This window comes from Ictalurus furcatus, chromosome 22, assembly GCF_023375685.1.
Source record: "Ictalurus furcatus strain D&B chromosome 22, Billie_1.0, whole genome shotgun sequence".
NCBI lineage: Eukaryota > Metazoa > Chordata > Actinopteri > Siluriformes > Ictaluridae > Ictalurus > Ictalurus furcatus.
Window position 1 is genome coordinate 18,296,844 of NC_071276.1, and position 26,340 is coordinate 18,323,183.

At 39.2% G+C, this 26,340-nt stretch overlaps 1 protein-coding gene across 2 annotated transcripts in view; it reads left to right on the forward strand.

The window, feature by feature from the left end:
* Positions 1-19,133, forward strand: part of slc39a14 (solute carrier family 39 member 14) — a 32,178-nt gene extending 13,045 nt beyond the window's left edge. The window contains exons 3-9 of one of the 2 annotated variants that reach the window (XM_053654135.1): positions 1,829-2,000; positions 5,123-5,292; positions 13,390-13,512; positions 15,382-15,546; positions 16,046-16,244; positions 16,586-16,770; positions 17,379-19,133. In XM_053654135.1, the coding sequence (XP_053510110.1) occupies positions 1,829-2,000; positions 5,123-5,292; positions 13,390-13,512; positions 15,382-15,546; positions 16,046-16,244; positions 16,586-16,770; positions 17,379-17,531 (1,167 nt within the window). In that variant the 3' untranslated portion in view covers positions 17,532-19,133. Of the gene's footprint in view, positions 1-1,828; positions 2,001-5,122; positions 5,293-7,534; positions 7,705-13,389; positions 13,513-15,381; positions 15,547-16,045; positions 16,245-16,585; positions 16,771-17,378 lie in introns of both variants that reach the window. The other variant, XM_053654134.1, reaches the window with a different exon arrangement.
* Positions 19,134-26,340: the final 7,207 nt, after the last annotated feature.

Genomic DNA, 26,340 nt, shown 5'->3' on the forward strand with positions numbered 1-26,340 from the left:
CGCATACATTATAACAGGTTAGAAACAGTCAGTCCTTCACCAGCCTCTGGTTTTTCTCCCTCTTGATCTGAATAAACATCAATTTAATTTAAAACGTTCAAGACAAACCACGGCATGTAAACTGCGAAGAAGGTTTAGCAAAACTTAGTTACGGCTTTACCTCCGACTGTGAGAGAGTGCTGGTACTGGAGACTCCTTCCTTAAATGTTAAATAAACATCTCCTTACAGAAAACTTCACCGTATCTACCATATCTTGTTGTTGTTGTAGTTATTATTATTATTATTATTATTAGATTACGGTGGATCATCAGCCATACAAGTCAGTGTGAATGAGCCGTTACTATAGAAACGGTAACCTTTATTAGAACGAGTGAGTAAGTCGACGTTAGTTGGAATTGGTTGTCCTGTAAATATAAATATGAGCACGTTTTAGACTAGGCCTGTCATGATTTTTTTTTTGTTTGGACGATATATTTCCCCAGACATAATCGCGATAAACGATATTCTCGTCATTTGGGTGACGATAATAACGTCGCAAACTTTTGCACACTTCTGTATATCAGCAGGAAGAGGGAAGATGAGCAGGAAGGAGGTGGACTTTCAGGTGTGATCTTTCTCCCAAACTTTAGCGCAACGGTGTTCGGTTGAGTGCAAAAGTTTGCACCCCCATCCTTTTTTCCCCCCTTCCGATCAGTTTCGAGGGATCATCCTTTCAGATGATAAAATAATAATAATAATAATAATTTTGTATTATTGCTGATTATCGTTTGAACATTTCACGTTTAACCTCTTGGAATGTGACTTTTCTTGTCGATTAAATAGTTTTTAAAAATTTTAATTATTATAATTTTTAAAATTTTAAAACACAAACTATCTGAATAAATAAGGTGTTATTGAATAATAAAGCATTATTTAAATTTATTTCGATGAGCACCAGGGCCTTGTGTTACACTCTTTTGGAGTTTGTGACTCCTCCTTGTGCTCGATTTGTCTTTCCCAGAATATAGTCATGCTCTTGGCTCGAGTTCAAGTGGTTTCCTTTGCAGTTCAGGCCAAATAAGGACAACATATTGTTCTGTAATTGTATATTTATGTGTGTACATTGGGGGAAAATGTCAAAGAATTTATCTCCCAATCCCCAATGAGCGAGAGAGACAGGGAGATGGAATGGGGGGGGGGAGACAGTCAGTATGAATTTAACTGGTATATTGGATATTGTTGTCGTTCGTGTAATGTGAAGGACATGATTAAAAATTAATCAGCTTAATGCTTTCCAGAAAAACAACATGCATTCATGTATAGTTGGCAGTATCACACTGTGGTGAAGGAACATCATCAGCATCTGATTTGCGCATCGAATGACTTTTCTGAGACAGTAAGGAAAAGCTTGCTGCTGTTTATCCTGCGTTTCTTCCAGATGGGATAGCGTGTTTATCTTCACTCTAATAATGTGCTCCGTTCCCCACGTTAACGAGGAGATCCCGCATGAACGGAAACCGTCCTGGTGTTCACTACAACCTGTTCCCAATTGAAATTTCAAGTATAAATGGGTAAAGATAATGCCGTGGTGTTCTTCGGTAAATTAAAACTTGTCGGGTGTTGGCAAATCGCTGTGATATAAGAGGAACGTCTCGGGACGTGCGGTTTATAGGGAAATAATCCGCTGCTGCTTCACACCACCCTGTTGTTGATTATTTTCCTGGAAAGCGCAGTGTTGTAGTGTTGTAGATACCTCCAGAGCGACAAACTGAATAAGAGCACAGTGAGAACCAGCGAGAAGTTATTATTTATTTATTTATTTTCCCTTTGTAATGTGTGTGTGCTCAGTGTTTAGCTACAGGCACTCTGGCGGCTCATGGTCTGAATGAGAAGTCCCGTTTGGACGGGCCGGGCCTGCAGGAGTTCTGTCCCACCATGCTGCACCAGCTGGACACTCGAGTGTGTCGAGATGAACAGGAGCAGGAACCAGAACCGAGCGCCAAACCGTCCAACGCTGAAGGTAAGTGAATGAGAGAAGACGCCTCTTAGAAACGAGTCATGACAGTATAGCATTCCTAGAGATTATTAATCATATAGCGACATCATTTCATCGTCCTGTCTCTGTGGTAACATTTCATTGTCCGGTTTCTATGGCGACGTTTCATTGTCGTGTCGCCGCAGTAGCATTGTTATTGTGAGGTCTCTATGGTAACGCATCGTTGTCGTGCGCGTGGTAAAGTTTCATGCAGCGGTTTGTTTTGCTACCAAGAAATGATTTGTACAAATTTGCAGGGATGAATGAAATACACACATGAAATATATATAACATTGTATTATTTGCTCGGAATAACAGTAAACTCCCAGACTGTAGAATATCTTCTGTACTCAATAATATATTTCTAAAAGAGTTCCAGGAAAAACATCACCGGACCTTAGAGAAGGCCCAGAAGCTCCGACACCTTTTAACAACAAACCCAGGTTTTTAGGAACATGCAAATCGGAAACAACTCCCCCACCCCACATGCCCCTCCCCCTTCATTTGATTAAGGGGATTAACATGTCCTGAATTTGAATACAGGAGGAACATGCACACTCCTCTTACATGTTCAGTACTCACTCGCATGTTTTGCCTTTTTCCTAAAAGAACGTAGCAAAATAAATGCTGCAGAAATTTTTACACGTGAATGAATTCTTCAGTAATACGTCAATAATAATAATAATAATAATAATAATAATAATAATAATAGGAAGAAAGAAGAAAAACATGTCGAAGTTTAGATCAAAAATGTATTAATTCATGAATATTTATAAGTATTGATTTTAGAGCATTTATAAACGATACATTTTCGTTACGTTGGACGTTTTATACGGGACGATTTCATGTATCATCGTGTTCAACTGTGCTTGTGGTAATGTTTTTATTTATTTATTAGTAAGTCTTTTGGTATTTTACAAAATAGCGATGTTTTCTAGTATGTCTTTAATTTACCGTGTTTAGTTTACTGTAAATATTTAGTGGAAAATCCCTTTTTTTTTTTTTTTTGTTTTTTTTTTCTTCAACAAGAAACAAAAGGAATTTTTGTGGGGGTTTTAGATTTTATTTATTTATTTATTTATTTATTTTCTTTCTCTCTTGAGGTACCGGAAAAAGGGTGTGTTTTTCCTTTCACCAAAACTCATGATGAATGCTAACTTTTTGCAATTGATTTTTAGTAGGTATTTTGTAATATAGCTGTATTTATTTATTTATTTATTTATTTATTTATTTATTTATTTATTTATTTATTTATTTTGGTGTTTTGTTTTTTTTTTGCCTTTCTGCTCAGATGTATAAATTTTTTTGTAAGTATTCTGAAGAACTTTATAACTAAAGGTCAGAACGCACTATGCAAATAAAACAGCCCTATATTACTGAAGATGGCTTAAGCCCCGTGTCGTCTGTATTGTGCGTACTTGGTTAACTCTGATTGGCTGCCAGCTAGAGAACAAGAGAGACAATGTGTAGATGCAATGTTTCACTTTTTTTCTTTCTTTCTTTTTTTAAATGTATATATGTTTTGGGGGTTTTTTTTTGGAAATGATGTTGATGTGAATAATTGTAAACATTCTCACGTTTCTGCTGGTTTTGAAGGCTGGTTAAATCTCCTGCATTCTCCGTGTGGCGTCTCCGCTCTTTGGGCTCGGCTTAGACGGGAGAATTGTTTAGGAAGTTTGTCCAGACGCCATGGGTTAAGATGTATATGGCCAAGAGATATAAAAAGGCAGGATTGGAACGAGACCAGAGAAGCGTGCGTGTTTTGTGGTGGCCGCCGACTAGACGTAGTCTAGACGTAGAGCGAAGGCAGCAATTACGCGGGTCGTGTCTGCTCTTAGATTTTAAGTGAAATGTTTCTCTCTTTTTCTGGATTTTTACCCGAGTTTGACCTAAACAATCCAGTTCCCTGCTGTGAACTTTCCTTTCCTTCCTGTCGCAGGACGTCTACCAATCAGAGAGAAGGCTCTCGCGTGAAGCCAGAAAGTTTTTAACTTTCCCCATCCGTGAGCTCACGTAGGCTCGTGATTGTCCAGAGTCACTCTGATTGAGGTTTGAGCTCTAAATCTCTCAACGATGCGGCAAAATCTTGGACAGCTGCACCAAAACACCCAAACTGTTCAGAATTAAAGAGAAACTCTGCCCAAAATCTACAATTTGGCATGAATTTACATCATCGAATTGCCACACTTTCAGTCAGTGTGAGGATGAGGAAAGCAGCCTGTAAACTCCAACTTATCATCAGCGCAGAGCTCCTGCCTCGCCTCGAGGCAGCGTCTCTATACTCCCTGTCCACCAAGGGAAAGGGGGAGGGAGAGAAGGACGGTGAGAAGGACAGAGAAGACCGAGGGGGAAAGAGAGATGTGTCAGGATCAGGATGTAGGGCAACGCGCGTGTGTGTGTGTGTGTGTGTGTGTGTGTGTGTGTGTGTGTGAAGTGATTATATAAGAGAAGGAAGTGTAGAGACAAGATGATGCATGATCAGGCGTTACAATGCAGAGGTGAAAAAATAATGATTCTGATTTTTTTCTAATCTGAAAACCCCAATCTGGGGCTTCTGCCCATCCACTTAGGGGTTAGTCCAGTCCGTTTGGGGGTGTTTGCCTGTCTTGGGGCTTTTTCCTCACCTGGGGACTCCTGCCTCTCTTTGGGAGTGCCTGCCCATCTTTGGACTTTTTCTTAACCTGGGGCTCCTGCCCTTCTAGGGGCTCCTACCCTTTTGGAGGCTCCTGCCCATTTAGAGGCCCCTGACTCTCTCTGAGTATCTGCCCATTTGGGGGCTTTTGCCCACCTGTGTTTGTTGTTGTTTTTTTTTTTTGTTTGTTTGTTTCACCCCCCCTAACCTGGGTTTTTTTTTCCTGTCTGGAGAGCTGTTTCCTAACATGTGGACTCTGGCCATCTGTGGGCTTCTTCTTAACTGGGATCATGTGCCAATGCGGGAGTTTCTTTCCCAGGTTCTTCTGCCCAGCTACGGTCTTCTGCCCATTCTGGGGCTTCTTCTCAGCTTTATTTCTGCTGACTCGAATATTTACTGAAGCTAAATGACACACGGATAATAAAAACAGACTGTGTGTGTTTATGTTGCTGATTTTTCGTGTGTGTGTGTGCAGTGTGGGGTTTTGCTGTGCTCAGTGTAACTGTAGTGAGTGTGTTTGCTCTGACCGGTGCATTTGTGGTGCCACTGATGAGGACACGCTTCATGCGCAGAGTCCTCGTCTTTTTCATCGCTCTGTCCATCGGGACGCTCTTCTCCACCGCTGTCTTCCAGCTGCTGCCGGAGGTCCAGTATACACTCTCTCTCTCTGTATCACACACACACACACACACACACACACACACACACACACAGTGTGTTGTAAAGGTAATACTGGGCTCCACCCCTCACCGGTGTTGTATCACACGGGGAGAAACTACTAAACCTCTGTGTTTCTTTCCTTTTTTATTTCATCCGATCACTGGAACTGGAAATCTGTTTATCACATGGATCTGAAATGACCCGGAATCTGAAATGACCCGGAATCTGAAATGACCCGGAATCTGAAATGACGAATCAGATGATGTCAATGATTTAAAATATATATATATATTTTCACATTTCAGTTGATTCAGTGAAATGTTTGTATATGAGCTCATGTTCTAAATGATACATAAGCGTTGAGAAATGTTTTCCTTTCAGCTTCTTTTTCTTTTCTTTTTTTTCATAGCTTTTTTTTGTTTCGTTTGGTTTTTGTTCTTTGTTTTGAACTTTGTGTTGTTTTACCTTTTGGTGTTTTTTTTTCTTCTTCTTTCTTTCATTTTTCATTATTATTTTTATCTTTCCTACTTTCTCTTTCTTCTTTTTCTGATTGAGTAATATGGGTCAACTGCAGACTTTACTTTCAGGGTCACATTTAGCAGCAGGTTTAGTCCTTATTTGTTAAACGGAGCACTATTTAGCAGCAGGTTTAGTCCTTATTTGTTAAACGGAGCACTATTTAGCAGCAGGTTTAGTCCTTATTTGTTAAACGGAGCACTATTTAGCAGCAGGTTTAGTCCTTATTTGTTAAACGGAGCACTATTTAGCAGCAGGTTTAGTTCTTATTTGTTAAACGGAGCACTATTTAGCAGCAGGTTTAGTTCTTATTTGTTAAACGGAGCACTATTTAGCAGCAGGTTTAGTCCTTCTTTGTTAAACGGAGCACTATTTAGCAGCAGGTTTAGTCCTTATTTGTTAAACGGAGCACTATTTAGCAGCAGGTTTAGTCCTTCTTTGTTAAACGGAGCACTATTTAGCAGCAGGTTTAGTTCTTATTTGTTAAACGGAGCACTATTTAGCAGCAGGTTTAGTCCTTCTTTGTTAAACGGAGCACTATTTAGCAGCAGGTTTAGTCCTTATTTGTTAAACGGAGCACTATTTAGCAGCAGGATTAGTCCTTATTTGTTAAACGGAGCACTATTTAGCAGCAGGTTTAGTCCTTATTTGTTAAACGGAGCACTATTTGGCAAAGATGTAAAAATTGGCACATGCTTTAGGTTTAAAGTTGTATTTTGAGCTTGAATGGCTCAGTGATAATTAAGGCATAATTACCGATTGATTTGGCCGCGTGAACCTGAAAAAAGGCCAGTAATAATATAAAGCGTTCACATTCATGAAAACAGACTTCATTCATTCGGGGGTGATTAGGTTTGCATCCTCTCATTAACAGGGGTAATGAAGTGTTCCTGTGAGACTGATAGTGTGTGTGTGTGTTAGTTAAAATGACGGGGTTCGGTATAGCCTGAGGTTTTCACATGCTCTGAGGGACGAGCGAGTGTGTTTAGAGGAGGAGAGGATGGGAAGGAAGTTGTTTGTGTGTGTGATCATGCATTTGGAGTGTGTGTGAGTGTGTGTAGCCTAAGGAATGGAGCTACATCGAGGGGCAGAGTGTAGCCTGAGGGAAGGAGCGAGGAAGAAACAAGAGAAAGAAGACTGTCTGTGTTTACTGGTGCATTTTAAAAACGGAGGTCCTTTTTGTTATTGTTGGTTTTTTTAACCTTACAGTAAAAACAAATCTCTCTACAAGGTTTTCAATGACAGCATGATGTTTTCTAATGACTGGTGGTGAAATGGCGTACAGTACCGTATTTTCCAGATCAGACTACCATAGGACACCTGCAAATAAATAAATCAATCACTAAATAAATAGTATGAATTGTCATACTGCAATTCGGCTTATGGGGGAAATATTTTGCAAGGGAAAAAAAAAATGTCTGGAAAATACTGCTGAAATTCTTCAAACGACAAAATGTCACTTGGCACTGACTGTGCGATCTGATCACGCGAGATCTGATATGTGCACTGTTCACGCACCCTGCACTACGGGATTTAAAATTTTAACCTAACAAAACCTTTTTTTCTCCTCTTCCTCAAGGTCTCAAAAATGCACTGAAAATCTGTAACCACACTAATGAATCCTGATCTCTCTCTCTCTCTCTCTCTCTCTCTCTCTCTCTCTCTCTCTCTCTCTCTGGGTTTTGTGCCCCTCCGGCCTGCGTGGGTTCAGTGTGGGGTTACGGGTTCGTGTGTGTAACGGTGATCTCGCTCTGTTCGCTGGTCGGCGCCTGCGTGGTGCCCTTCATGAGGAAAACCTTTTACAAACGGCTGCTGCTCTACTTCATAGCTCTGGCCATCGGCACGCTTTATTCCAACGCGCTCTTTCAGCTCATCCCCGAGGTAGAGTTCACATCCACCCATTTGATTAAAGGAAGTACTCCACTTGTCTTTCAACCTCCATCTCTCTCACTCCGCTGCACGTGAAGTGTGCGTAATTACCCCGGACAGGAAACGCGACACGTTTTCTCGTACGTAGAAAAAGAACAGGACACGATTTACTCGCAGCGGGACCGGAGACGATTTCTATCCTTCCAACTCGCCGTCGTTTCACTCGTTTCGTCTCCTCTCTCGAATCAGAACCCTGACCGGCGATCCTGCTTCTGAGTCTAGGATCAAGCGGGACTTTAGATCAAAACAAACATGGCGTAAAGCATGTCCCACGTCGCGCTTCAATTCTGGATTCGGATTGGTTCAGACGGTGCTGATTTAGTTTCCGATAAAACGAGCTGGTACTCACAGGTTTATATTAATGCTCAGTACGTTATCGTTTCTATAGTAACCGCTCATTCACTGAAACTAGTATGGCATACGCACCACACCAAAAGGTCGTAAGTTCAAATCCCAGCACTGCCAAGCTTCCACTTCTGGGCCCTTGAGCAAGGCCCTTAACCCACAAATGCTCAGTTGTATTAATGACATCACTGTAAGTCGCTCTGCATAAGACAAATGTAAACAACGTAAAAACGTGTAATCATTGACGTTTAAGATTTATGGAAGGAGTCTCCAGTATTAGTAAGTTTGTTTCAGCCTTAGGAAAGTCTTCAGGTCTTAAAGTCTTCTTTAAGAGACAGGTAAAGAAAGAGGCTGGTGAGGGAACGACTGTTTTATAGCAGCTGTAGCGTGAGCGAGAACAGGAACTAACGTCTTTCTCAGACGTTCCACAACATTAAATGGATGAAAAAGTATAATACCGTGATGTCGGAATAATCAAATATTAAATAATAATAATAAAATAACCAGGTCGGTAACGGTAGCTCCGCATCGCGTCGTTGATTATTTCCCTATACCCGCACGCCCCCGAACGTTACATTCCTCACACGCCCTGAATTCCGAACCTGCCCTTAGACTTCTATTATAACCGAGTACGGAGTAAATTTCCGGATTTCTGTGTTTTTTTTTTTTTTTTTTTTTTTTTAAATTGATTTATTTTATTTTTGTTTTTGGATCAGTGCAGGAAAACGTGTCGGTTCTTGTCCGGCGTAACCGAACGCACGCTACAGACGCATTCGATGGAGATCAGGTTGAAAAATGATGTCGTTTTCCATTCATCATTCATGGGTTTATGCTGCCATGATGAGCAGAGAGAGGACCAACGGGGAAAACTCGTACACGACAAAGACGTCGGAGTGCACTAGCAAGAACTTTAAAAAAAAATATAATAATAATAATAATAATAATAATAATAATAATAATTTTTTCATTAGTTAGCGAACACCGCTACATTTAACTTGGGTTGTATAATCATTGTTCAAGTTTACAGTGTATAAAAGTACATTTAATTTGAATATCAACAAAAACTCTGTCCCCATTTGTTGTGATGAAATTATCTAAAGCAAAGACGCCTTCGGAATATAATGAAACGAAAGATTTATACTTTAGCCGAGCGTAAACTATATAAAGCGGTAAATAATAATAATAATAATAATAACGTCAGTTTTTAGTGTAAACACTATTAGTCTTTTAAAAGTGCTTTTTTTTGTTGTTGTTGTTGTTGTTTTTCTGTAATAAACGTATGAACACGGTGGCTTGCAAGTGCATTCAACCACCTGGGATCGATCAAAATCGACCCGAATGACCAATATTAATTAAATACGCATATTTTCCCTGTCCGTATGTTTTACCTGCAACCTCATGATCCGTTTCGTTGAATCAGCACAGGGGTTGAATACTTCTGCAAGCAGCTATGTATCCTGTATATACTACCTTTTCTAACATTTCGATGCAGCTCACAGCTTTACAGTGTGACGTAAAACATGAACTGAAAGGTCGTCGGAAATAAAAATATTAAATTGAAATAATCCTAAAATAAGGAGATATTGTTCCCGAGTTCAGATTAGTGCATGTGGGTTTCCTCCGGGTTCTCCGGTTTCCTCCGACCTCCCGCAAACATCCTTGCAGGTGGATTGGCTGCTCTGCGTTGGCACTAGGCGTGCTGGAGTCTACTGGCGTGTATCCAGGGTGTGTTTCCGGCTCACACCCGGTCTTCCTGGAACGGACTCCGGATCCAACCCTGACCGTATTAGCCGTGACCGAAAGAAGACAACAATGGCAAAATGATAGATATATAACAGTATATTTAAACATTGCCGTACATGTTTAATAATATCCAAGTCCCTGCGGTGTTCAGCCAATAAGAATACCCTGTAAGGAGAAATAAAAGGTCTTGTCGGTGCACTCCAACCAGACCGCATCGAGCGAACGGCGATATCTGGGTTCATCATGGCAGGATAAACATTTCACATGCTCAGATTCTGAACTAAATATAAAGCAGTGTAGATTTTCTTGTATTTTTACCCAGTGCTGCTGTGGACTCCAGGATTTTCCCACCCAGCTCTCTCCAGAGCCAAAGAATGAAAACGTATACGTCATAAGTAGGAGAACGGAGACGGGGGTTAATGTTTTAAAATTATTTATTTATTTATTTATTTTTAAACGCAGCTGCGCCTTAAGATGAGTGCGTGAGGGGGTGGGGGTATTGGGAGGAGGGAAATAAAAAAAAAAAATCTTTAATTGAAATGATTTGTAATATTGATTCTCTGGTTTTTAAATCAAAAGTCATTATCACGAATCAAAAAAGGGGATTAAAAAAAAAAAAAAAAAAATTAAACAATTCTCGATTTCCAGGACGCACTCTATACATCTGCATGTCCTGATCAACCTTCGTTTAATTAGAAACGCTGATTTATTTATTTATTTATTTATTTATTTTATTCTTCAGACGGAGAGTGGGGAAAGCCTGGGGAGCTACGTGAGGAGCTGTTTAATCCCAAATCAGCCCTCAATCCTTCCCTATGAATCTTGGAAATCTGGGGAGAAAAATAAATAAAATAAACAAACAAACAAACACCCTGAAATCTTTAAGGCTCATAAATAAGCCAAGATTCTTCGGGAACGAGTTGGGAGGTGATCTGGATCTCAGAAGACAAAAATGAAAATGCAGCTAACAGTGACTTAACGTGAATGGAGTCGTGCTAATTGGTAGCTACCAGCTTCTGTTAGCTGCATTAGCATGTTTGGTCGAGCCGTTTCTTTAACGTTCCTGGTTCGGTGTATTTAATATGGATAACGTACCATATTTTCTGGACTATAAATGATTAATTCATTCTAAATTCCTGCCCTACATACATATTTTTACAACTGTTATTAGAAATAGATAACAAATAAAGTCGTATTAGTATTTTTATTTATATGATATCTGTAGTATAGTGAAGCTGTAATAAATAAATAAATAATCTACTGTAATAAATAAATAAATGTTTTATATAAATGGCAAAATACAATGCAGGCATATGCAGAAACGATAGCGTCCACATTGTTTTGCTGTAACCAGTGTTTGGGGGGTGGGGGGTGGGGGGTAGAGGCGGGTGAGTCCAGAAAATATAGTATATATCTGTATACTCTAATATAATGCACTAATATACTGTAAATGTATATAATAGAGTATACTCTAATATATTATTGGATATTATCATTGAGATATGGATTTAGTCATGGGGGCGGGGGGGGGGTTAGCCCAAATTGTCAATCGTTCAAGACGTCTAAGGTTTGCATTGGAGCTACGAGGCGAATGGAACAAGTAATGGAAGCGTCGCGCTACCAGTTTAGCATTGTGCCAGCTGCATGTCTAACTCGTCACACGCTTGCTTTAAGATATCAGTATTTCATAAACAAGCGGGAGATGCCGTATCGTATGGAAAGTTTGATGCAGTGACCCCAGAGTCGAAGAAAGTAATCCAGCTTCAAGATGGAGCTATGATCATTAGTTTTTAACATGACGTGATGTCCTTTTGTCCAGTTTTAAGGATGTCCGTGTGTTCTACATAGTCCGAAACCACTTAAACATGTCCGTTTGAGAGACTTAACGAGGTGTGTGCAAGAATGTTTTGGTTTTTTCGCCCACTGCTGCACAATCCTGAAGGAATTCAGACTAACCCTAGCCCTAACCCTGAAGGGATAGCTGCACGCCCATGACAGAATTCCAGCCAATCCGACACGCTCCTGGATGAATTCCGGCCAATCCGGCACGCCCCTGTTGGAATTCCGGCCAATCCGGCACGCCCCTGTTGGAATTCCGGCCAATCCTGCATGCTCCTGGAGGAATTCTGACCAATCCTGCATGTCACAGTCCAGTTACACACTTCTACACTGAACAACTCCCCCCAAGCTCTCTGAGGAAAGTGTGTGATCATTTAGACCGGCAGTTTGCAACAGCGCAGTGCTGAACTGGTAGCTATATACAGTACTTCCGTTAGCTACATTAGCCTCGTAGCTCCAGTGCAAAACCTAAAAAACCAAACCTGTCTCAGCTGCTGGATTATATTTGGGATGGAGGAGAAAACAGATTGGGGGATGAAACAAATAAAATCCTGACATTTCTGTTTTATAGAGGTTTTTTTTCTGTTTTAGTGTATCAGACTCCAGTCCTGTGTCTCGCTGTGTGAAGAATATACACCTGTAGTGTACACACAAACTCTGAAGTATACGAGACCAAAAGGATTCCTTAAGGGTTCTTTGAGTAACTAAAGGTGGCTGGCTTTCTATGGTTATGTACCTGAAACCTTGCATCCTATTCTATATAAACAGGATATAAGATAAGAAAAAGAGTTCCGCAAGCATTCTTTGGGTAGTTAAAGATCCCATCTTTCTCAAAAGGTTCTACTTGGAACCTTGGGATCCTCAGATCTACAGGGTTTGCACAGAACTTTTAACGGTTCACCTCTAGAGGAACAAAAACCCCCCCAAAAAACCACTTTTAATGTTCTATAGTTATACTTTGCTTAAGTGTGAAGTACTAACACCCAGATGATGTGCTAGAATCACTTAGAAATTAATTGAATGTTCCTTTAAAAAAAAAATAATAAAAGAAGGGGAGGGGCTGTTCTTCAGTGGTTTTGGATAGCTTTCTTAAAAGGTTCCGCTTGGATCCCTTTCTGAAAGGGAAAGCCTCAGATCTAGGGGTGTGCATAGACCCTTTAAAGGTTCCCCTTTAGAGGAACTAACCAAAAAACACTTTAAAAAAAAAAAAAAAAAAAAATTCTAGATTTATACTTTTCCTAAGAGTGAAGGATTAATATCCAGATGATGTGCTAGAACCACTAATGAATAAAGCGTTCTTTAAGATTAAGAGGTTTGTCATAAAACCCCTTAGATGCAGGGTTCTTCCTAGAACCTTAAAAGCGGCCCTCAGAGGAGCAAACTGAAAACACAAACTTCTGCTAGATGAAACATTTTTTTTTTATTTCTAAAAGAGGCGGAGCCACCAGAGACCAGTTTGAAAATTTGCTTAAGGTTAACTCTCCAAGCGAGAACGCAGTTACAGTTCTGCACGATATAGACGAGATTACTAACCTACAGACATCCAGGTGCTACATACAAGTGTGTAGTGTATATTGTAATCACACCGCGTACAATTTGAGACACAGCCCTGGAGTCTGACGTGCTTGTTCTAGAACAGATAGAAAACGTAGCTAGTAAATGGCGTGCGTGTTTTGGTTTTTCAGAAGTAAACTGACTCTTTCTGTGCAGGCTTTCGGTTTCGACCCCATGGAGGCGTACTACGTGTCCAAATCCGCCGTCGTCTTCGGAGGTTTCTATCTGTTCTTCTTTATGGAAAAAGTCCTCAAGATGATCCTCAAACCGAAACATGGGGTGAGTGTGAGGAATTTTACATTTATTTATTTATTTATTTATTTATTTATTTATTCATTTGGCAGTTAGGAGTCTCATAACGTGTTACTGATGGGATTTGATCGTAAAACCTTCTGGCCATTCTCACAAAGTGATGAACGTTCCAGAAATGTCTCTCTCTCACTCTCTCTCCATCCATCCATCCAATCAATCCCATCCCATCCCAATAAATAAACTACTTGCCCAGTTAGGACAATCGGTGCAAGAGGAGTTTTAGCAAATGACCAAAAAAACTACAAAAAAAATTTAAAAAAAGAGAGAAGAAATGTGAGTAAACATTACGCAAGGTTGTTAATAATAATCACAATAATAATAATAGTCATAATATTGTTGTTGTTATTAAGGATATATCACCACACATACAAAGAGGGTATAGGCTGATTATTATTATTATTATTATTATTATTTATTTTGTAAACCCCCTTCCCAGTTTTCTCACACACCACTTTATCTGTTTTATAGGGGTGGGTGTGTTTTAAAACCACGTTACCGGGTGCGTGTCAGACATGGATTGACCTCTGTGTAACCTGTTTAACAGGAAGTGTAGAACAAATAAAAGTGATGATATTCCACTGACTCAGGAATGTTTGCACACAGTCAGAGTAATGTAGTTAGAGTTTCTTCAATTGATTTACTAATAAAACAAACACTAATCTAAAATTCCCACCAGTTTCCAAAATGAACCAGGCACTAAATTCTTCGCTCAGACGGTCACACCTGTACGCTATTAACACACCTTTTGTTTTTTTTTCCGTGGCCTGCATCGAGCGCAAACGTCACATGGGAATGTCAAAAAGACGGTCGTTTCAATACACGTTCATTCAGAGGTACTAAAGCGTGAAAAGGCTGACTCGGCCGGAATTTCTATCGGATTTGACACGTCATTAATTGGTACATAACGAAAAACATGGATATTACTGAAATGACGGTACATTAATATCAGAATATATACATTAGTGTAAATGAAATATACGTGAACTTACGGACAATTACAGTATATTAAAAGCACGTTCTCCTATTGATAGCTTGGAGGGTGTGGTGAATAAATGAACTTGGCTTTGCTGATTTAGTAACTGATGAATCATTTGTCATTTAAGGACACGCCTTTTAGAGGAAAAAGGTGTTCCAGTATAATCAGTTACAGCATTAATGCTATGCTACACCACTATAGATAATGAAGCCACAGAAAAGAAACCATAACCTTGGCTTTATAGTTGTCATACCATGATGTTATGATTTATAATTTCCTTCCTACCATTGATAGTTTTGTTTAAGAATATATAGACAAATAGACGACTGCTTGAAGCCGTGGGCTGCGTCCCAAACCGCATACTTACCGTCTATATAGTAGCCGTGATGCATGTATTTTTCCCCACTACAGGCCTATAGTAGGCAAGTATGCGGTTTGGGACGCAGCTGAACTCTCTTGTTTGCTGTAAAACGTTGAGCATTGCCGTGTGTGTACGTGTCCTGTCGCAACATGCGGTGAAAACTCTCACACGATGTTCATAATGTGACTAAGGTGTATACATGTCTGTAATACACGTCGATAATGCGACTAAAACAGGAGTACTCCACCTTAATTCGATTAGTGTTTACTTCAAGTAACTACCATGTAAACAGCAATTTTTTTATTATCTTAATCTGATTAATCACAGAATTGTCTTAATCAGGTTAATAGTGGATTATTGTTGTCCATGTAAACGCACTGACTGTTAAAACATGCTCCCCCTTGTGGTCAATAGGAAACACTACACTGACGTTTTAGAGCAGCTTGTACAGTAGTTATTCTTGTCGAGTCTCATCTCTCTCGCTCTCTCTCAATTTCAGGGAGGACATGGTCACAGTCATTTCCCAGTGGGAAACAGCGACATGGAGGACGGCGTGATGGAGAAGCTGCAGAACGGACAGGCAGGAGGAGCGGTGTCCTTGCCTCAAGTAGAGGGAGAGATCAGAGAGGACGACAAAATGCTGAGCACCGGACAAACGGCGCAGGTGAGGACACAGGAAGTGAAACGGATGTCTGTACTCGGTCTTCACGCTTTATTTATTCACCACTTTATTACTCGAGTACAATTCAAATCACAGAATCTATTTTAAAAAATATATATATATATATATATATATATATATAATATTTTAAACAGGCCCTTACTTGCACTAATGCAGTTTCTTTATTGTATATATTACATATTCATGCTTTTGCCTTTTTATGACCTTTACATTTTTTTTTTTTTTTTTTTTTTAAATCTGCGAATTAAAACTGAAAAGCATGAGAGGACAGAAATATATAGAGAGACCATGCAGTTACAGTATTAACATTCAAACCTTGGGACATGCAATGCTATTAATATTGAGTCTCCCACTATTCACGATTGATTGTGCTCTCTCTACCTCTCAATCTCTGCCTCTCTCTCTCTCTCTCTGCCCCTTTCTTTCTTTCTCTCTCTCTCTCTGCCCCTCTCTTTCTTTCTCTCTCTCTCTGCCTCTCCAGGACTCTCAAGGGGGGTGTTACTGGTTAAAGGGTCGAGCGTATTCTGATATCGGCACCCTGGCGTGGATGATCACTCTCAGTGACGGACTCCATAACTTTATAGACGGTTTGGCCATCGGGGCCTCGTTCACTGCCTCGGTGTTCCAGGGAATCAGCACGTCAGTGGCCATCCTGTGTGAGGAGTTTCCCCATGAACTGGGTGAGACACACACTCTCTCTCTCTCTCTCTCTCTCTCTCGCGCTCTGTCTCTCTCTATCAAACAACCAATTTTCACACTTATTAGTGTACTATATATATATATATATATATATATATATATATATATATATATATATATATATATATATATATATATATATTATATGCACACACACAAATATAATTATTTCTACTGCCATTTCTCAAGCCCAGAAGCAACAACATTAGCCATTGCAACACGCTTATAAGAGACAAACTATAAGCAACATAAGTGACATTTCTTTTTCTCTATCTGTACACAACTCACAAACTCTCTCTCTCTCTTCCTCCTCATTGCTCAGGTGACTTTGTGATCCTGCTGAACGCAGGAATGAGCATCCAGCAGGCTCTGTTCTTCAACTTCCTGTCAGCTTGCTGCTGTTATTTGGGAATGGTCTTCGGGATCCTGGCAGGAAACCAATTCTCGCCGAACTGGATCTTCGCTCTGGCAGGCGGAATGTTCCTCTACATCGCGCTGGCTGACATGGTGAGTGTGTGTGTGTGTGTGTTACGTTCTCCATCTAAATAAAATAAATAAAATATCTGTTCTCAACAGTCTCAGCGCAGTAAAGTGTATACAGGGATTTCTCACATAGCTGACATTATTATTATTTGTGCTGTTATATAAAAATAGAAATGATAATAGTGATGTAGCTGAAGCAGTAAACACTTGCAGTTCACGAGAAGAAAACCTAAGTTTTAGATCATATTACTCGCAGCTAATTTCATTCATTTACTCTGAGCAAAATGTAAAAAAGAAACGATTAATTATTTTATAACCTGAATCACTTCTAAGGTATAATTCAGCCATTTAACTTTAAGCCACGCCTATTTCACATGCTGTTGATTCAGTTTTAAGATGGAGCTTGGATTGTTTTAGCTCTATGGCATCTTTGTCTATTCGTATAGATCAGAAAACACATAAACAAGATTGTTTGACACTTGACAAAGCCAGTGCTAACCTGGAGGCTTTAGGCTTTCTTTATTTGTTAGCTACGTTAGCTCGGCAGCTCCAGTACATTCAGCTGAACGGGTCCTTTAAAGCATGTTTTAAAGCAAGTGTTTTACGATGACCCGTCTTTTGTCTTTGATCAGTTTCCTGAGATGAACGAAGTGAGTCGTGAGGAAGAGGAAGCTGGAGGAAGCGCGAGCCTCGTGACCTTCGCCATCCAGAACGCCGGCCTGCTAACCGGTTTCAGCATCATGCTCCTCCTGACCGTTTACTCAGGACAGATACAGCTCGGATAGCACCGGACATGATGGACTCGACTCGACCATTTTAACCTTTAACCCCGGCCTCGGATTGAGGATCTGCCCATTGAGAAGTGAGTGCAGGACTCGGATTTGAGCTCTATGCCTGAGATTAACTGTGCAATGCTGAATGAACTCTGAGGAGCTGCTGATAGGCTCGAGGAGGGGGGGGGGAAAACCTCACTCTGAGCCAAACTTGAACTGACGTACAATATGCATTTGTGATGTTTTTCCTTCGTTTTCTTCTGTATCGTGACGTTTCTTCTTTGGTTTTCCTCGGACTTGTCTGTCACCATGATGGACCGGTTTGAGGCGAGCGCTTTGATCGTCTAATAGTCCACACGTGATCTGTTTCAGCTCCATGTTTGTTTATTCAGCCGTCATGTGGTTGTGTTTTTTTTTGTTGTTGTTTTTTTGTTTTGTTTTAACGCTCGAAGTTTGGTTTCACTACCATATTTGAAAAGTATTTGAAGTTCGCTGACCATGTTGTAGACTAGCTCAAGTCCTATACTGTCCTGTGCACTAAAAAACAGGTTACTAGTTTTATTCTCCGGTCCTGCTACAAACAAATTCTGAGATAAAACATAACACACTGCAAATGTCAAACTGGACGACTAGACTGCAAATCCATACGTTTGTTCTCTGCGGCAGATAATTAAGTTCCAATCCTGTTTTCTACACACCCTTGTTGACTTCCCCTAACAACTCGGAGATACTCGCAACCTAACGGAAGGAAAACCGTGCCGTTAAAGCCGTTTCTTCAGAACGTTTGTGTGTCTTTTAGCATATTTATGACCTTTTAAGACACATTTTTTTCCACAAACGGCAAAATTTTCTCGGAGATCCTGTCATCGGCTCGTGTTAGCCAGACAGATGTCATGAACACTGAAGATCTTGAAATATTACTTTAAAATAATCCCAAATCATGCCCGATTAGCTCAATATCCTGCTCACAAGTTTTAGCAAATGAAAGTCAGCTAGAGGTATGTCAATTTAGCTTATGCTAGTCAGCTAGCTATCTTTAGCAGATAAACATTTATGACTTAAAATTCTCTTCGAAATCCTGTCAGGGGAGCTCCTGTTCGATTTTGCTCAAAGAGGCAAGTTTTTCTCCGATCCTGTCATCAGCTGATGTTAGCCAGCTAGCTAGAAGATTACATGAAATCCTCTCAGGTTAGCTTCTATTAACCTGCTCGCTATTTGAATAGGTTTAGCAAATGAACTTGATCAGCCAAAATCCTTTCAGAAATCCTGTCAGATTAGCTTGGGTTAGCCAGCTGCTTAGCGATAGTGGCTGAAAATGTATGAAAATGATATAAAATCCTCTCAGAAATACTTGCATCGGTTACTAGTCTCCTTCTAGCTAGCGCTGTGATTTTAAAATCCTGACAGAAATCCTGTCATTAATTAAAGTTCTCCATCTAGTTAGCATTAAGATAAAAAAAAATTAAAAATCCTCTCAGAAATCCTGTCAGGTTTGTTCATGTTAGCTAGCTAGCGGATAAACATTCCAAAATATGACTTAAAATCCTCTCAGAAATCTGGTCAGATTAGCTCAGGTTAGCCAGCTGCTTATAGCTAGCTTTTAGCTATGATTTTATGATTTAAAATCCTGTCAGCTTGGGCCATGTTAACCTACTCCCTAGCAAGCTAGCGTTACCAAATGAACTTTTACTAATACAAGTCTAAATTCTGTCATTAATTAAAGTTCTCCATCTAGCTAGCATTACGATTTAAAAAATCCTGTCAGGTTTGTTCATGTTAGCTAGCTAGCGGATAAACATTCCAGAATATGACTTAAAATCCTCTCAGAAATCCTGTCGCTAGTTCATGTTCCCTGTCTAGCTAGCATTATGATTAAAAATTCTTTCAGAGATTTTGTCCGGGTATTTCATGTTCGCCTTCTAGCTAGCATTAGCGGATAAACATTCCAGAATATGACTTAAAATCTTTTCGGAAATCCTGTCAGATTAGCTCAGGTTAGCCGGCTGCTTATAGCTAGCTTTTAGCTATGATTTTATGATTTAAAATCCTGTCAACTTGGGCCATGTTAATCTACTCACTAGCAAGTTGCGTTACCAAATGAACTTTTACTAATGCAAGTAAAAGTACAAGTGTAAGTACTAGCTAGCATTAGCGGATAAACATTCCAGAATCTGACTTAAAACCCTCTCAGAAATCCTGTCAGTCTCGCTCATGGTAGCCAGCCAGTTTCAGTGAAGGATGATTCATCACAAAAAAAACCCCAAAACAATCTCTGAAAAGATAGTGGCATGGATTCAAACCCTCTAGAAGAGTTCACAGTAAGGGGAAGTCAACAAGAGCGTGTTTTATAAAGTAGTGAAGTTGTACGTCACCAAAATATCCACTGAAATATTACCGAATTCTTCATATTCTGCTATCTTGTTACTAAATTTATTAACAATGAGCTGTTCGCATCTTGAAAGACATATATAAATAATGTAGTTTTCTCAACTGGAATTTGTCACATCCTCATGCTACTGTAAACATGCTAATTTATCCCTTAGCTTTTCCAAACAGCATTCCAGAGCAACTCAAACAGCACAACACAGCACAACACGACGCCACCATCCATCGTGCAGGCACTACTGTGTGGCGATGTTTTCGTTTATTTATTTCGTATATTTGTATTATTCAGAAACTGACGTCTAGTAGACCAAATATGCGCCTTTTATTTTACGTTTGCTCCGGTGTTCTTTCCTTTCCCCGATGTAAAGTCGTCTTTTGTCCATCGCTGTTATGCCTGTATATGATGAGGTTCTCATCCTGACACGTAGTCTCGTATTTATTTCAACTCTGCTGTACGTATAATACACGGGAGCTGTGTCCGTGTTCCCTTTAACGTAATATGGTAATACGTAACACTTTACATTACATTAAGGGTCCTTTAACTATTTCCTGTGATGGATAACATTAGCAAACCACAAACTTGAGCATTTTTACACCATAAATAATGTGAACAAACTTAAGACTTGTGTAAGTGATTAGCATTAATAACTTACTTACGGTGTATTAATACTGATGTTGATGCTGATTTAATATAAACAATCATTCCCTCACCAGCAGCGCTTCTCTCGCGCTCTCTCTCTCTCTCTCTCTCTCTCTCAAACAACAAACGAAGCTTGTCATGTTCCCTAAGAAACCGTAAAAAAAAAAAAAAAAAAACATCTGTCTAGAAGACTTTCCTATGTTGGAAAACTTAGTTCCAGCTTTAGCTCCGATTGTAACAACACGCTGAAACTGGAGACTCCTTCCAGAAACATCACAACGTAACAATTAGACGACTTCGTTTTACGTGGCGTGTCCCTATGAACGAGTTGTTACTATAGAAACGGTAACGTATTAGTGCAAGTGCGTTAATATAAACCTGTGATTTGAACTTGAGTCAGAGCTGCTGTTGGAGAAAATGTATCGATCCATTCTGACCAATCAGAATCGAGACTCGACAATGCTTTGCTACTTTAGCGTTACGTCCGATTTGATTAACGCTGAAGTTTATGGTTTGTTAATGTTATTTTACGCCGAACCTTGTGAAAGGGTTCATTTGGTTCTGGATTGGCATCGTGGGGTTATCAGGGGTCACGGTGAAAATCTCCTCTTCCAGCTAAAGGAATAACAAACTTTTTAAAATATTTTAAATTTAAAAAAAACTTGTTCAAACCTAAATTTAGTTTAAAAATGGAATTTGAGTGGTATCGTATCGTACACAATATTACATTTCTTTTAGTTCTCCGTTAGTGTTCTAAAGGGAACAGACTCTTTGAGTACACCTCCCATACAGGTCACTTTGCAGGTATCCAGATGTGGTCCTGTTGTGGTTGCTTTCCTTTGATGGATAGATTGATGAATTATTGTGCAACAGATGATAAAACTGATAAAACGACCAGTGCAGGTAGGATATGCTCCAAGCTAATAAACTAGTTATCGAGTGACCAAAATGTTATCAGAAAGACCCTGGAAGACATGTGCTACAGTACACCAAGTTACTTTCATGACAGTATTTTGCTTTTCTTTTTCTTTTTCTTTATTTCTTCAATTTTTCAGTTCAGTGAATTTTGTCTCTGGAACATGTATTTTGAGTTTTTACTTGCAAGGGGACCCGCGGCCTGTGTTCTTCGTACGTGGATTACTGAGTTAGCTGGATCGGATTATTGGCGATTTTGCACGATTATCGGTTTGTTTTCCCAACACAAGAAGTCCGTAAGCTTAGAAAATCATGCGCCGTATATTTCGTAATATATCTCACACTTATTCAAACAACGTCAAGTAATTCTGCTCTCGTCTAAAGGAAAGCGGCTGGAGTTTGAGTTGCTACTTGCAGCCTAATCTTCCACGATAGATATTTATTTACTTAAAGATATAGTATGGGATGAGGTGAGACATTACAAGTGCCACTTCACCATAAGTATATGACCGTTACACATGTACTCTAATGAGATAAAGAGATGAAGGTAGCTCTACTCTCTGTACTTCTTCCTGTTGCTGGAGTGCTACTATTAGGGCTGTTACCTAGTATAGATTTTAAAAAATAATGGGAGGTACGTAATCGGATACTCCTCTTGACTGTCCCACCGCAGCGTCGAGGAAAAGTTACTGTTACTTTAAATCTGAGAGTTCTCTTTGGATATGCGAAAAAAGAACCAAAAATGTGGACACAGTTTCATCAGTTCATCGACTCGAAATAGCAAATACAGTTCGTTTTGCACAAACATCGGTTTCCTGATTCTGATTTAGTTTCCTCAGTTTATACTAATCTGTGTAGGTTTCACTACATTGTGCTTAAAATAATATTAAAGAAAAAACAAACCTTTTAATGATCTCTCCAGGCTTCTGTACCATTCGCCAATCGTTCACTCAGTGATTACGAAGAACTTCATTATAGTGTTTGGCTTGATCACAGTTGGCGAATCTTGTCTACGTGTATCATTTTATCTTGGAGTCATAAATCAACGTACGAAGAACAGGGCCCGGTTTTTGTATTATAAAAATTATTTTTATTATTATTATTATTCTTTATAATCGTAGTAGTAGTAGTAGTCTCGGTTACAATGAAATATGCTGTAGTGTATGTCAGAAACCACGCCCTCTTCCCTACATGGTGCACTATTTTTTTTTCCATTTAGTAGTAATGAAATCCCACAATGCATGGAGGGTCGGTGATGTAGCTTGGCTGCCGTCATGAATCCCCACAATGCATTTTGTCAGAGGACAACGGCATTTCGTGCGGGGGGGGGGGGGGGGGGAGACAAGATTATTGGTGATCTGTGATGGGTGTGAAATATTTATTATGGGATTAAATAAAAGTGGGTGGAGCCGTTTATACATGGAAAAATGTGTCTGGATCTTCAAACTGGAACATTTCGTTTTCTTTTATGTTGGAGAAATTTTGAGTCCGTATACGTACACGGATGAACGTGTGGGTTGTTTTTTTTTTGTTTTTTTGTGTGTGTGTGTGTGTATACCAACATGGTTTTTGTTTTGTATTGCTGAAAAATGGAATGAAGTGTATGTGTATGTGTACTTTACGTGTGTATGTGTGTCAGCATCAGAATTCAAACCAACGTGTATTTAAATGAACATTTTGGCCACAAATGAAATGTACACAATTATCGTCCGTACCCGAAACGTTTAGCACGATGCTGAATTGGTAGCTTTTATTATGTACCAGCTCCAGTTCCAAAATTAAGAAACAAAACTGACATGATGCCTGCTTCGGCTAATCGACTGCATTTGGGGTCAAATTTGGGAAACTTGTGTACACTTCATTCCATTTTTAAATATTTTTTTTTTGCCAAACTTCTCCTTTAATCATGACCAAGCCATTGTTTCAGCGTCAAGTGTTTGAAAAATGTTTCTTATATATATATATATATATATATATATATATATATATATATATATATATATATATATATATATATATATATATATATATATATATATATATATAATAATTTGTTGTACTCAAGCCATCAATGCAATAGTTTGTGCAATGAATTAAATGACAAAATTTCAATGCAAAGACAAAATCTAAAACGTGTTGTAGGTGATTATAGGCTGAGTAAACTGCAGGCAGGTCTGTTAGATAGAAACCTCTTGATTAGCAGTTAATAACAGTTATATGTATATTAATTATTTATAAAGCGTGATATACAACAGTGCTTTGCTTTAGGAGAAAAGCGGCTTTCTCGGCTCAACACTGTAGACTTATTATTAATATTATTATTATTATTATTATTATTATTATTATAAATCATTTTTAGTTTATTCGGACCTCGTTGTTACTGTTAAGAATGTCCTGGAGCTCGATTTAACCCTGACTGTCCTGACATTATTATTAAAGGAGCAGTTTGTAATGCTGTCTGTGAAGTGAATGGCAATCCCCAGGAAAACATTTATAAGTCACACCCCCAGATGACCCCACCCCCTCTGTCGAAACTACATTTGCCTCTTAAGGAAAGCATTTCAATGGAAAGCAATTGACGATACTGATGAAGGGGCTGAGATCATTTCAGGGCCAGAAAGCCTGAAATGAAGAAACTAGCAAGATCAGCTTATACTGCATTACACAGTTTTTCCTCAGTTCTCTTTTAAAGTAATAGGTCGGGTCGTACAGGTCTGAAAACAATCTCCAACATTGCAAACTGCACCTTTTTAATATTTGTGACATTTTACCATGAAAGTAGTAAACAACATTTAAAGATACTGTGATCCTTGGAGGAAATTTAGTAAAATAGTAAGAGCTGAACTTTCATAAACATGTGCAAATGATTATCTGTTCACAGCTGAAGTCACCAAACTTCTTGTTATTGTGTGTCTATTAGTGTGTGTTTTTTATTATTATTATTATTATTATTATTATAATTATAATGTATAAATCACAATCTTTAAAAACTTGTCTCCTAATTGTCTTGTTTTTTTTTCTGTCCTAGCCTCAGCAAATACACTTCTAAACTATGAACTATGGATTATATAATGTTAAGTGTATGATTACATTGTATTTACAAATTATTTTAAAGGAACATTTTGGATTAAACTGTAAAAATCCGCCACAACAGGTTTACTTCTTTAGTTTTGCACCAGAGTTATTAGGCTAATGAAGCTAACAAGTACAGGAAGCTTATAGCCTCCAGTTTCGCATCAAACAAATGAAATCATAGCGAATGCCGTCACACTTCCTAGCCATTGATATTATTGTATTATATAAGGTTTGTAAATTAAGTGTGTAATAAGAAATAGAAAGAAACAACAAAAAATATTTAAAGTGTCTGTGAAATCAAAATTGTTGTTTCAGAACAACAATATGGACATATTCTCTCAAGCCATTTCATGAGGACAGTATGCCAGGATTTTTATATATTCATGAATATGCTAATTAGAAACGCCCACATGTCCTATTATCAAAGAAAAGCGCTAAATGGCTACTGCTAATAAAGTAGCTCGAAAGTCTTCTCTATAAGCCCAGGCTGTAAACTAGAGCAGTGTTTCCCAATCGCGGTTTCCAAAACGTTTCTAAAATGCTCAAATGTGTATAAAACACTTAATATATATATATATATATATCTGAGAAATATCCACTGAGTGCGCGCGCACCTACGCAAACGGACGAGGCGTTTACACTTGACGCGCTCGCCGCTGTAATATTCTTTGAAACGGAAGGGGGCGACTCTGAGTAATCGTCCTATAAACCAACAGGAAGTAGCTGAGAGAAGAAGTAGTTTGTCGACACAACCATAGCAACGCTTACAAACATGGCGTCTCGCGTGGAGTTCCTGAATGCCGAGGAGGAATTGTTGTGTTTGTTGTTGATGTTTCATTCGAATTCATTTCCGGATCCGGCGCAGCGCGGCAAGTTACAAAAGAATGCCGTGCAAACCGCCATGCGGAATAAGGCCTCACGCGCTCGACCGCCCACTGCGTGATGACGTCATTTATGCCTCGCGTGTACAACGCGCTCGACCGCCCACTCCGCGATGACGTCATTTGTGCCGTGCCCGCTCTCCCTCTATATCCCTCCCTATTCCGTACGCGTCGAGTATAAACCAGGCTTAACGCTGTCTGGCATTAGTGTTTGTGTAGGCTGCACAAATATTTTGGAAAAAAATTCAAAGGTGACTCAAAAAAGGTTCGCTGAACTAGAGGACTTTAATTTTGAAATAAGAGGTTCGTTCCTCATCAACCGTGGTTGCCATATCTGTGGTTTCCCCTCGAAATGGGGATACGTTTTGGGGCAAATAGTAATTGCATAGCTTTATTATGCAAGCACGTGGGCTTTGAATATGATTTAAATGATGTAGTGAATTAACAGGTGAAATGGTTGGTTATTAAATTTTAAAATAAATAAATAATACAAATACACTACATTCGGTGTAATATATGGTGCAAGTCAGTGAATTGGTTCATGCTTTCTCATAAAAATAAAAACATAATTCTTTATTTATCACAATTTATGTAGCCTAGTGATACGAGACCATTTTATTCTGTTTGTTAAAAGAACCGTATAAGATAATTGTGTAGTTTTATTGCTGTGATGTTACTTGGACGTTGGATCCGGAGCCTATCCCATGGACGCCAGGTCATCACAGGGCATCATGCACGTGTTCACATGTCGGTGAAATTTATGAATAATCACCAATCCACTGGTATATTTTTGGACAGTGGGAGGAATCTGGAGAACCTGGAGGAACACACGAGGAGAACTTGTTAACTATGTCTTAGAGACCCGGATCGACCCGAGGACCCTGGAGCTGTAAGTCGGAAACGCTACCCAGTAGACCACCCATAT